The 13,292-nt window shown below is 43.4% G+C and overlaps 1 protein-coding gene and 1 pseudogene across 2 annotated transcripts; one reads left to right on the top strand and one right to left on the bottom strand.

Moving 5' to 3' along the window:
- The first annotated feature begins 539 nt into the window (after positions 1 to 539).
- Positions 540 to 1,556, top strand: LOC149832234 (pentatricopeptide repeat-containing protein DOT4, chloroplastic-like). Its single transcript, XM_090013197.1, has 2 exons — positions 540 to 942; positions 1,066 to 1,556. Exons 1-2 carry the CDS (start codon positions 540 to 542, stop codon positions 1,554 to 1,556), a joined length of 894 nt encoding a protein of 297 aa, XP_089869323.1.
- Positions 1,557 to 2,731: 1,175 nt separating this feature from the next.
- LOC149832233 (alkaline ceramidase TOD1-like) lies at positions 2,732 to 11,071 on the bottom strand (annotated as a pseudogene). Its single transcript, XR_016433217.1, has 4 exons — positions 10,825 to 11,071; positions 10,494 to 10,703; positions 9,092 to 9,652; positions 2,732 to 3,102 (listed from the first exon to the last, which is right to left on the bottom strand). The product of XR_016433217.1 is annotated as an alkaline ceramidase TOD1-like (transcript).
- Between the last annotated feature and the right edge of the window lie 2,221 nt (positions 11,072 to 13,292).

Raw genomic sequence — 13,292 nt, 5'->3', positions numbered from 1 at the left:
TTTCTCTCCAACCTCACTAGCCATCAACTCGGAGCGTTCAATTCCCGAAAACCCATCAAAATCCGCATCAGAACGTCGTTCCTCTCTCATCTATACCACCGAAAATGGTAGGTTTCTCAGAAGGAGATCAGAAACTGATGAATGGAACTCCATCATCAAGAGTCATGTTCGATTGGGTCGCTGCGACCGTGCCATCTCTGCCTACCAATGTATGGCTCATCGTGGAGTCGAGCCCAACTAGGCTACCTTTGCTCTGGTGCTCAATGCTTGTGCCACCATGACAGATCTGAAACAGGCCATGCTCGTTCACAATGACGTAATCAGCTGCAAATTATCGTCCAACAGCATCCTCTGTGCCACCATCGCCAATGTATATCCGAAATGCGGTAGTTTTGATCTTGCGTTCCAAATGTTCGACAAAATGTCTGAAAGGAAAGTTACCTTACCAAAGACCCAAGTTGCACGAAATCTCCTCGTTAGTGTCACAATATGAATCACAGAGAGCCCAAAATGGCATCTCAGACCAAATGTTTGACAAAATGCCTCAAAGAGACATTGTTGCTTGGACGATGTTCATGCATGATGTAGCCAGAGATAGATGGTTTGACATGGCAGTTGATATGTTCTGCTTCATGATGGATGACGGGATCATGCCTGACCTGTTTGCATTGGTCAGCCTCCTCTCTGCAGTCCCTGGTTTGGGGGACATGGGACTTGGGATGGAACTTCAATGTTATTTGATACAGAATTGTTTTCAGCTCAATGAGTTCTTGGTGGGTTATCTGGTGAATATGTACACAAAGCATGGGAAATTTGATTTTGCAAATCGGATTTTTGATGAAGAGGGGTTGATGAATGTCGCTGCATGGACATCACTGATCTTGAACCATGCCCGAGCTGGAAAAGCACATGACGCTATGAAGATGTTCAAGAAGATAGTAGGTTCTGTCTTGTTTGCATGATCCTTCCAGTAATTTCTGAATTGAGGTGTCTTCGAATGGGAACTGAGATGCATGGTTATGTTATTCGACGATGATTCAAGTCTGATTCATTTTTTGTGTGTAGGTCTGATTGATATGTATGCAGAATTTGGATCACTAAAGCATTGTTGCTCACTGTTTGATAGCTTGCCTGATAGAGGGGTGGTTGAATGGACTGCAATCATAAATGCATTTGCAAAGCATGGTGAAGGGCCAACTGCGTTGTGGTTGTTTAATGGTGTGCACCAATCTGGAATCCAACCAGATGTCATTGCTTTTACTGCAGTTTTGTCTGCATGCAGTCGATCAGGCATGGTGGAAGAGGGGCTGAGGTGTTTCAATTCCATGATTGGAGATCATAAAATTAATGCAAGTGAAGAACACTATGCTTGCTTGGTAGATTTGCTTGCAAGAAGTGGGACACTTGAGGATGCAGTTGATCTAATTGATAGAATGGAGTTGAGAAGAGATGGAGTATGGGAAGCTGTTCTATGTTCTTGTAGAGTCCATGGCGATGCGAGTTTGGGGGAGTATGCTTCAAAAAGGCTAATGGAAGTTGAACCAGAAAATACTTGAGCTTACATTCTTTTTGCAGATATATATTCAGCTGTGGGCAGATCTGAGGCACATAAGCTAACGGAAATATTTACATGGTGGAAGCGAATAGGATAGGCAGAGAAGTTTGTTGGCTGGGAATTTTGACTCGTGCTTGGATGCCACTTGATTGGAATTGCTTCCTGATAACTGAGTTCACTTGTCAATTGCCAGCGTGAGGGGAAACAACTCCTGACGTGAAGAAACTGTTATTTCAAGTTCCAATCCTCCATGCAAATCCTGGTCAGCTTATAAGTGGGAGAAACCTGAAACTTTGCACCTTGACCTCCAATAAATTCAGGTGGATGAGCAAGTTTCAAGCTGCACCTTCTGCATATAGTTGCCAAACTCTGCATACTAAAATATAGACCATGAAGTGGCTAGTTCTGATTCTAACTGAATGAGGTACAATTTCATTGATCCACTCCACACAAGGGCTGAAACATTGGATAGTTGGATGGAGTTTCTTATCTGAAATAAAAAGGAACTCCACAATTTACTCTGTTTCGACACCTACTGCATAAGTGCATATTATTTTGCTTTTGTGAATTCGCTGCTGATCATATTTTCATGTGAGAAACAAGCTGTATGTCATAGATGGATCAAGAGTCACACTATCTTGCCTGAGAGGTCCGTTTACAAAGGAAAGGAACACAGAAAAAATGCTAGACCAGTGTTGTAGGAACCAGACTCTACTGCTATTTGAACTGGTTCGACCATGACTTTTTTATTAATCAAGTTCAGTTTGGGAACATAGCTGATTTTTTCATTAGAAACAGCACAACCAACTGCTCTCCTGATTCAACAAGTGTAGTGGCAAACCATTTGAACTGATGCAGGATCAACAACATTCATCAAGCTATCCTCAGCTTAGCCATCAAATCAAGAAAAGGGGGGAAGAAAAATGAAAAAAAGAAGCTAATTCAAAAAAATAAATCAAAAATTTCTATTTCAATCAATGAATCTAGTTTTTTAACTACTAGCCATTTGCTATACATAAAAAATATACATATCATTCTTGCTGGTGTGGATCTCAAATTCTAAGGAATCTGACTTTTAGTGGAAAATGCTTGTACACGTTATTGGCCTGTCAGCTTTTGGAGGGAGTTGTTTTTCGTTCTCCATCACTTTCCACATGTTCCAATCATTTTTCCCTCTTTTTTCCAGTTTCCCTCTTCCTGTTTTTCCTTGTCCTGACAAAACTAATCATGGGAGTCTGCCCACATTTCCACCAAGTATTTTTCACACTTATTGCCGTTGATATCCTTGGTGCTTGCCATTTCTGTCTTAACAATATGTGAGGCAGTCTCCCCATTCTTTATGTTGTGCCTGTATTCCACTGCTATCTGTTCAAAAAATTCTATTTCAAACATGTTTATTTTGATTCTGGGCTTCATGAGATCCCTTACATATGCAAAACTCAACTGATCCCTTGGATTAAAAGATTCCAACTCGTTAAATAGTAAGCAGGAGAATAAATTACTTCTGGTTCCATGTTTCCTTAGTATTAATGCAGTGTCTGGAACATCTGAGTTGCAAAAAACAGAGAAGTGTTACTAAAAAATAAAAGGACAAGTAGGCAAAATAAGTATAGCTTAGATTAGTAGTGTTTTCTTATTCTTTTCCTTTTTTCAGTTTTATTTTCTTTGATCATTGAATTTTTAGCAGATTGGGTGCCCTATGAAATGAGAGGTGGTGCTTGCCCATAAAAATCCAACTTGGGTGGCCTTGCAAACTTTTTCTTAGAATTTAGGTTTTCCATGAAACAAGTAAGAAGGTTTTCATGGAGTAACCTCCATTATCCTTTCGCATTCTCATTGTTCCGGACCACCATGTTTTTCACCTTTTTGCTCTGATGTATATACCTCTTTGGCACTCTAGAGTGTCCCACAAGGCCTTACGGCCTAAGAACCCCGTGTATTCGGACCCTCTCTTTCCTCTTGATGTACTTTGCTTTCAAGTATCTATAAAGAAGCTTTTTGCATCTCTCTCTCTCTTTGTGCTTGTGCATACGCGTACTCTTGCTTCCGCTCGTGCGCGTGTGTTGTGCGTTGCTTGTGCGCTTAAAATGCCTGCCTTCGGTGTGTGTGATTGCCCGAAGCTACGTCACGGGGGCCTTCGCTTCCCAGCCCGTGACAAGTTGGTACCATAGCCTTGTCGACTTTGGGAGTGACAATGGCGCCGAAGAAGATTGCCATGACTCCTTCAAGCAGTGTGGTTCCTGCTGAAGAGGACTTCATGGCCGATGATCGGGTGTCAGCCATCTCGCGCGATGTGGCGGAGCTGACTGGGTCAGTGACCAACATGGAGAAGTTGGTTAATGGAACTTGTGTCGCTTTTAGAGATCTCAATGCAGAGATCAAGACAGCAGTAGAGGGAGTGAAAGACTCGGTGAAAAGTCTTGCCACTAAACTTAACTACTCGGTGGAGGACTTTTCCACCAGATTTGATGATTTGTTGGGTTGGTTCAACATCATGGCTGCTGAATTGGATGTTGTTCGACGAAAGAATGAACAGTTAGAGCGGCAATTGAGAACTACCCCGGCTGGCGGTGTTGCGACATATGTGGATAAACCACGTTACAGGCTACCTGAGCCCGCAAAGTATAAAGGCACGCGGGACTCAAAGGATCTTGAGAATTTTATCTACGAGATGGACCAATTTCTAGAAGCTGCGAGGATAGAAGAGGACACAGATAGGCTGCGCACCGCAACAATGTACTTTGCGGATGAAGCGACCCTTTGGTGGAGATGTCGCTTAGGTGATGTTCGACGGGGATTAATTGCTATAGTCTCATGGGAAGACTTCCAAAAGGAAATGTGAGACTATTTTCTACCTAAAAATCAAGAGAAAATGGCCCGCAAAAGGTTATTGGCATTGAAACAGACAGGGTCAGTACATGACTATGTCAAGGCATTTTCTTCGATAATGTTGGAAGTGGAGAGAATGGATGATGAGGATCGGTTGTTTTACTTTGGCAACGGGTTGCAAGGATGGGCAAACCAAGAACTCATTCGGCATGACCCCGCAACACTGGCTGAGGCGCTTGCGGTTGCAGAGAAACTTGCCGAGCTAGATAGGAATGACCCTGCATTTCAAGGCAGACAACAGGGAAATGATCGCAACAATCGAAGAGACAATCGAAGGAACGACCAAGGACAAAATGTTGGTCGGGGTAACCAACAGAATCATAGCCGGCAAGATGACCAAAATAATAATCAGAATTGGAATAACTTTCAAGGTGGTAATTATCGTCGCCGTGACTGTCGCATCTGCCATGGAGATCATTGGCAGGATACATGTCCCAATAGAAACCGCAGTCAAGGGAATGGAGATAACCGCGCACCCCGAGTTGCGAATGCTGTTCAGGGTGAGGAAGAAGATCAACTTGCAGAGGCGCCAACAGTTGGTGCAATGCAGATGATGAATGCAGTAAAGGTTGCAACCAGTGTTGAACCGATGGTATGCAAAGAATTGATGTATTTGGAACTTTTGCTCAACGGAAGACTTACCAAGGCATTGGTAGACATGGGTGCCACACACAATTTCATCTCGCGTGAAGAAGCATAACGGTTGGGATTACAGTGGGAACAAAAAGAGAGCCGCATGAAAGCGGTTAATTCAGAGGCTAAAGCCATCTATGGCGTTGCTCGGGATGTACCAGTGCGGATCCACAACTGGTCAGGAAGGATCGCGTTATCAGTCGCACCCATGGATGATTTTAAATTCATCCTCGGGATGAAATTCTTGAGAAGCAACAAGGCAGTGCCGATGCCCCACCTCAACGTTGTCGGCTTTGAGAGTGAGAGTCAACCCTGTATGGTTACTGCGATGACAGGGAAGCTTTGTGAGCGTTTGGTGTCTGCGCTCCAGTTGAAGAGAGGCATGAAAAGTGGTGATGAGACTTTTCTTGTCACAATCCGTGCTACAGATAAGGTAGAAAAAGTCGCGGATGTCCCAGAGGCCTTAGCGCCAGTATGGAAGGAGTTCGGTGATGTTATGCCCGCCGAGATGCCGAAGAAGCTACCTCCGAGGCGTGAGGTAGATCATCAGATTGAATTAATACCGGGTGCACGATCACCCGCAATGGCTCCTTATCGCATGGCAATTCCTGAACTGCAGGAATTACGCAGACAATTGGATGATATGCTCAAAGCAGGAATCATCCAGCCATCCAAAGCTCCCTTTGGAGCGCCCGTGCTCTTTCAAGCAAAGCACGATGGGTCGAAGTGGTTGTGCGTCGACTATAGGGCACTGAACAAAATGACGGTGAAGAATAAGTACCCGCTTCCTCTGATCGCAGACTTGTTCGATCAACTTGGAAAGGCAAAGGTCTTCTCTAAGTTGGATTTGAGATCGGGCTACTGGCAAGTGAGAGTTGCAGAAGGGGATGAGGCAAAGACTACTTTTGTAACGCGATATGGGGCGTTCGAATTCCTTGTCATGCCCTTTGGCTTGACGAACGCGCACGCTACCTTTTCGACACTAATGAATAAGATCTTCTACCTGCACCTCGACAAGTTTGTCGCCGTGTATTTGGATGACATAGTGGTGTATAGCGACTCGATGAAGCAGCATGTTCAGCACCTTCAGATTGTGTTTCAGACTTTGAAGGACCACGAATTGTATGTCAAGCGAGAGAAGTGCCTATTCGGCCAAAAGGAAGTCCATTTTCTGGGGCATATTGTTGGAGGAGGCACTCTCAAAATGGACCTCAAGAAGATTGAAGTTATTCAAGCATGGGAGCCGCCCTATAAGGTTCCTGAGTTGCGCTCTTTCTTGGGGCTTGCAAATTATTACCGACGCTTCATCAAGGGATACTCGCAGATTGCGGCTGCGCTCACAGATCTGTTGAAGAAAGACAGACCATGGCTATGGTCTGATTCTTGCCAGAAGGCTTTTGATGGGTTAAAACATGCCTTGACAGAGGAGTCAGTGCTGAAGTTGCCTGACTGTCGGCAACCCTTTGAAGTGCAGATCGATGTGTCTGACTTTGCTATTGGTGGGGTGTTGCTCCAAGAAGGACATCCCATCGCATTTGAAAGCAGGAAGTTGAACGACGCTGAACGTCGATACACGGTGCACGAGCGCGAGATGTTGGTGGTCGTGCATTGTCTCCGCACATAGAGACACTATCTCTTGGGATCACAATTTGTTGTGCGCACTGACAATGTTGCGACAAGTTACTTCCAAACTCAGAAGAAGCTGAGTCCAAGGCAAGCACGTTGGCAGGATTTCTTGGCAGAATTCGATATGGTCCTCGAGTATAAGCCATGCAGGACCAATGTTGTGGCCGACGCCTTGAGTCGAAAGGCGGAACTTGCAGCTTTGCTCGCTTGGGAGGGCAGTGTGAGCCAACCGATGAGTGATCTTCTTGAACAAGTGCGAGAAGCTTTGAAAAGTGACCCAATGGCTCAACAATTGATTGCATTGGTGAAGGAAGGAAAGACGTAGAGATTCTGGCTAGAGGATGGTTTGCTCCGCGCTGCGGGCGATCGTCTATATATTCCGCGACAAGATACCTTGAGGAGGTGCTTGATGCACGAGTGCCATGATACTACTTGGGCGGGTCACCCAGGACAACAGATGACCTTGGCATTGTTGGAACGTGCATTCTACTGGCCGCAGATGCGCGATGACATAGATGCCTATGTGCGGACTTGCTTGATTTGCCAACAAGACAAGCTCATCAATCAGAGACTCGGTGGACTACTGGAGCCCCTACCTGTGCCTAGTCGCCCGTGGGAGTGCATAACTATGGACTTCATTGTAAGCTTGCCGAAAGCACAAGGTTGCAGTTCGATTTATGTGGTTGTGGATAGGTTCTCGAAGTATGCTATCTTCGTGCCTGCCCCTGCCACCTGCTCAGCCACTGATACTGCAAAGTTATTCGTGTGAAACACAATTAAGCATTGGGGAATTCCAGAGAGCATCGTCAGTCATCGTGATGCACGCTTCACTGGCAAGTTTTGGCGAGAAGTGTTTCACTTAATGGGGACGAACTTGCATTTCAGCACAAGTTTCCACCCCCAAACCGACGGACAGACAGAGAGAATAAACAGCATGCTGGAGGAATACCTGCGGCACTTTGTCAGTGCCAACCAAAGGGATTGGGTTGATTTACTTGATGCGGCTCAATTCTGCTACAACCTTCAAAAGAGAGAGTCATTCGGCCATAGTTCATTTGAAGTTGCAACTGGACAACAGCCGCAGACTCCACACTCCCTTGCTGCGCGAGGACGTGGAAAAGCACCTTATGCATACTAGTTTGTCAGGAACTGGCAAGATCAGACAGAGTTGGCGAAGGCATATCTAAACAAGGCAACCAAGCACATGAAGAAATGGGCAGATGAGAAGCGTCGCCCAACAGAATTTCGAGTTGGAGACAAAGTGTTGGCCAAGCTCTTTCCTGACCACACAGCTATCTTTCGGGGCCACTACCGAGGCCTTATTCGCAAGTATGATGGCTCCTTCACCATTATCAAACGTGTGGGAAACTTGGCGTACCGGCTGGACTTGCCAACAAACTTTCAAGTGCACCTGGTATTCCATATATGTAACCTGAAGCCATTCCACGAAGATGAAGGAGATCCTCAACGGAGCATGCCTCAACGTGCTCCGATCCCGCAGCGAGCTCCTTCAACAGTTAGTGTACCAGGCAGAGATCCATATATCATCCTCAACCACTCCAACAACTATCTAGGGGAAGTCAAAAAGTACTTAGTGCAGTGGAAAGGATTGCCAGAATGTGAAGCCACCTGGGAGAAAGCCAGCAGCATGTTTCAGCATCGACAACTTGTAGAAGGCTACCATGAACAATTGGCGTCAAGGACGGCGCCAACTTAGGCGGGGGAGCGTGTTCCGGACCGCCATGTTTTTCACCTTTTTGCTCTGATGTATATACCTCTTTGGCACTCTAGAGTGCCCCACAAGGCCTTACGGCCTAAGAACCTCGTGTATTCGGACCCTCTCTTCCCCTCTTGATGTACTTTGCTTTCAAGTATCTATAAAGAAGCTTTTTGCATTTCTCTCTCTCTCTTTGTGCTTGTGCATACGCGTACTCTTGCTTCCGCTCGTGCGCGTGTGTTGTGGGTTGCTTGTGCGCTTAAAAGGTCTGCCTTCGGTGTGTGTGATTGCCCGAAGCTACGCCACGGGGGCCTTCGCTTCCCAGCCCGTGACACTCATGAATGGATCAGCTTTCTGCAAAGATTGTGCCTATATGAATTTAATCTCGGACTTCCCCATGTACGTTATAGGATAAGAAATCAATAAAAGTGCTCTTCATCTCTAGTTATTTGGTCCAATATCTCTGGTTTTCCGTATGGAGTTGTATGTAATGCTCTCCATCTACAAGTCATGGTTTTCAAGTTTTTCAGAGTTCTCTGCTCTGTTAAATATAAATAGTTTGAGCACCAATTCTTTTAAGTTGAGTTCCTTACTTTCGATGAAATTAGAACAGTTCTCTCATCTTCAATCAGTAATATGTAGAGATAAAAAGAGATGAGAGATCATTTTACCAGTTGTGTAGGGTAGTTTTTTTCGACTCCATGGCTGCAACCCATTTTCACAGTAAGCCTCCATCTGTTCCCTCAAAGATTGAACATCTCCCCACTTCTTCCATCTGGCAGTTGCCATTGCTTCTTCCATGGTGTGAATGTTGAATGGGTGTTTCTAAATAGCCATATCAGTATTCTCAGAAACAAGAAGGGAATGAAGCAGCAGCAAGGGGTCTGCTGTTAATTGCAGCTTTGCATCCACCCAAATGCTGTAGTGGGCATTAGGGAAAAGCCTGTGAATCAGGTGTTTGGGTATCACCCCATTCTTAGCTGGGGTTTCATAGGGCAGTTCCCATAAAACTTTCACTATTCTCCATGCACCAATCTTATTCTTTCCTGTTCCATTGAGCATGATATTATGAGCGTTAAGTCCTTTTATTGTTCGGTCATCCACGAACATGAAGAAACATGCAGTCTGCAAGGTTTTGGACCCCAACCCTCGTGGCTGTCGAATCTTATCGTGGTTCCCAAAGATCGCAGACACAACCACTAGTCCTCTGCAATTCTCCATGGCCAATCTGTCTGATTTCATAAAAGGACATAAGTTTTAATCCTGGTTTTGAGCAGAATGGACAGTTATAACTAAATTTCACAAAGCACAGAAATAAAAAAATTGCCCAAATTTCTATATTATTTTGAGTGTTTTCTTCAATTTCCAGTAATCCGTAGCATCTAATTCACAATATGTTCCTTCGGTTATTTCCAAAAGATTCCTTCTTTGAAAATCGTAACATTGACCATTAGCATTTGGATTATTCTAAGATCAATATAATACAATGGAAATTCGTTTATATTCTACATTGTGTAGGATGGAAGAAATGGCAGAATTAGAGTTTCCAAGATTAAATCTGAGAATTACCAATGTTGCTCCTTTTACATCTCATAATGAACATCAAAACAAAGGAAAGTCGTCTACATACAAAAGATGAAAGGAAAGCACTAATTACTCCCACTATGCTATTTAACAAGCGGAAGCATAAGTTCCAATTTCGCATTTCGCTTTGCAAGTAAGTCCCCTCCAATTAACTCTCATTAAAAAAAAATCATGAAATTCGATTACATGTGTCATTAGGGAGTAATTATGCCTAACCTGGAAAAATTAATTTAATGTTAATTCATGACAGAATCCAATAAAGAATACAAATTTTTCCTCCTCACCTAGCATCACAGAATTCAATAAAGAATGTCATTTTTCCTCCTAACTAAATATTCTATTCCAATAGGATAGATATAATATAATCGGCTCATTGATTCTTTTTTCTTTATTGGTTTTTGATAATCAATTCAGGGCCCATCTACACAATTACTGCCATAGAATTAAAAAGAAAGGAAAACAAAACAGCATTAACAGAGGACTTCTTACCAGAGCTGCTAATCTTGAATGCCCTCATGAACCCACACGGGATCTCCCCCACCCCCTCATTGAAACTAAAGAAACTTCTCCTTTCCTTGGTGCTAAAATTCCCAGCAAACGTGCTCCTTGGCTCAGAAAAATATCTCAATCTATGCACCTCCTCATGCGGAGAAGAATTCCTCAAGGAATCTTGAATCTCTCTAAACACCAAACCATAATCTGTAACCCCAACAAAACCAAACACCACGGAATTCAACAAAACAAGGGAAAGCAAAACACCAACAAAAAAGAAGGGAAAAAAATGAACCAAAGATTAAAAAAAAAAAAAAAAGATGGTTACCCATGAAACGAACGAAGGTGGTGCATGAGGAGCGGACGGTTGGGATTGCGTACTTGTGCTCTCCATAGGAGGCCGGGTAGGAGAAGAGTGGATGTTGGATGGGATCCGACGGTTGAGATCTGGGGATGCATCTTCTAGAGAGAGTGGATGGGTGGAAGAGCAGGAAGAGGGTGAAAGAGAGGGAGAGGAGAGAAAAGAAGAAGAGGAGTTTGGATTGCAGAAGGATCGACGACGACGACTTTCCCATTTACCAAAAAGCCGGTGTCCTTCCGTTGCATGGTTATGAAATATAGGTAATTGAGAGAGAGAGAGATTGTCATTGTCATTCCTATACCATTACATTTAAGAAATTGCCTTGAAGATCCCTATCCCTGCAATAGAAAAATAACATGAAACCCATGTTTCCCCAGCATTTGTCAACGACAAGAGCAACAATAATAATTATAATATAATAATATTATTATTAGTATTATATTAGCATCAGTATAATTAGAGTATTTTGAACTTGAGATTCCTTGGTTATGATAATGCAACTCTACCCACTACAGTGATCTAATTCAACTAGTAATTTAGTAACATCACAAAGAGATTGTTGGGAGACTTGTCTGTTAAAATATAAGGAAAACTTATGAAAAAATACTGCGAATGTGCTAGGTGTAGCTTACTGAACTATAATGGGGCTGTATAAATCAGTTTTGGTCTTGGTTTGCATTAAATTGTATATTCAAACATCCTGGATCTTATGTCAGGCTTGGGGAGGTCAAGCCCAGATGTTAGCTCTTAACTAGAAGATGATATGCTGCTTTGGCTTGATATACATCCCCATACACAATAACTAGAGTTGATAAAATCCCCAATAGCATTGAGTTTTCCCACAGAAATGAAACCATATTGCTCGCGTCATTCCTTTAGCATTTAAACGAGCAAGTTTGTGGAGTTTACTAGACTTGTTATTTCTTTGATATAAGAGACTTTACAAGTGTTAATTTTGAGTCATTAAACATAATGACGTGATATTGAGTAGCATGGATCTAATTAATTGGTCAGAGTCCAACATCATGGGTTTAAACTTAATTAAGACTGACTCTCTGACTTCCTACTCAGGTCTGATTAGCCATATACTGGTCAAATGCATGAGCCAAATTGATCTTAATTGAACATGGGTTTGGATGAGAGAGTTATGCCAGATCTAGTTGATTTGCCAAAAGCTTTATTTGGAAGCCAGATTTGCAAGGAAGATGGCAGATAGTGACTCATTATCTCCTACCTACCACTGCGGTTTGGAACTCTGGATTTGAGAAATGGGATTGAAAATGGGGCTACGTTAGTCAGGGTCCTCGCTTGGCTGAGGGTTCCTCTCGTCAGAAAAAAAAAATGATTTAGGATTGAAAATGAGAGGACTGGATTTGAGAAATGAGATTGGAAATGAAAGTGGAGAATTGGGTATAGGAGTAAAGATGGAGAGCAGATGAGGTGATCTGTCGAATCACTTTTGAAAAGTGATTTGACATCCTCACGAGACATTGCTTCTATCTAGTTGTTCCTTGGTGCAACTTGTGGAGCCCACAAAAAAAAAATTTAATGATGACATCATCATTAGCAGTATAATGGTGACCCTTTATCACGATAATGGACGGTGAGGGCAGATCACTTTATCTACTATCGCAAAGATGACTCTTCCTATCTCTCCGTTTCAACTATACTCATGAGAATGCAATTGGCAATTCTACTCTTTATCACCCATTTTCATCTTCACAGAACACCCTTCTCATCTCTCCCAAACAGAGCTTAGATAAATGAATCTTTGTGATACCCAAAATTAAGCGTTTGGAATTCATTCATTTTCCCTAAACTTCAATTATCTTTCCAGGAAAAAAAAACAAAGGTCATGCAAAGGGCAGTTTTGGGTATTGAGAGGGCAAAAAGGCAAATATGTCGATGCAAGTATAGACAAGAGGGGCGGTTAAGTCAGAGTGCAAATATTCCTTTACGTGAGATTCCCAGAGTTGATTGAAAGCAAGGGCTAACAGTCCGTCAGCGTCCAAAAAGTGAATGCAGGAGTAGGGATGCACAATTAACAGAGTTGGCTGGCCTCAGTTCGGTTGAGTCTAGTTTCGGCCTTGTCCATTCCTTAAATGAGCCGAGCCTGAACACTAGGCTAAAGCTCGAACGAGCTATTGAATCGAGCCTGAACGACCGGCCGAGCTCGATAAGGCGTGGCTCGAGCTGGACTGGGTATTAGGATCATACCGGACCCGCTCCGCCCCAACCTACCTTTACTTAATTTTTGAAAGTGAAAATAGGGTTTCAGTTTCAGTTTCGTTCACACCTTTCCACTTTTCGGTCTTCCCCTCCCCTCCTGCAACCGCTCCTTTTTCTCCTCTGAGCTCTCCCTTAGGCCTCTAAAGGTAACGCGGACACACTAATCACCCCTTGCATCGCCCTGAGCCCTAGACAGTGGATACAAT

The sequence above is a fragment of the Nuphar pumila genome, chromosome 7, assembly GCF_984573655.1.
Source record: "Nuphar pumila chromosome 7, dmNupPumi1.hap1.1, whole genome shotgun sequence".
NCBI classification, from domain to species: domain Eukaryota; kingdom Viridiplantae; phylum Streptophyta; class Magnoliopsida; order Nymphaeales; family Nymphaeaceae; genus Nuphar; species Nuphar pumila.
Note: the sequence above shows the minus strand (reverse complement) of the source record. Positions and strands in the feature narration are given on the sequence as shown.

What these genes read in the sequence shown, in the direction of transcription:
- LOC149832234 (XM_090013197.1), top strand. Translation starts at nt 540, where the DNA reads ATGCCTCAAAGAGACATTGTTGCTTGGACGATGTTCATGCATGATGTA. An exon ending in GATGTTCAAGAAGATAGTAG is followed by an intron (nt 943 to 1,065) that starts GTTCTGTCTTGT and finishes TTTTGTGTGTAG; the next exon opens with GTCTGATTGATATGTATGCA.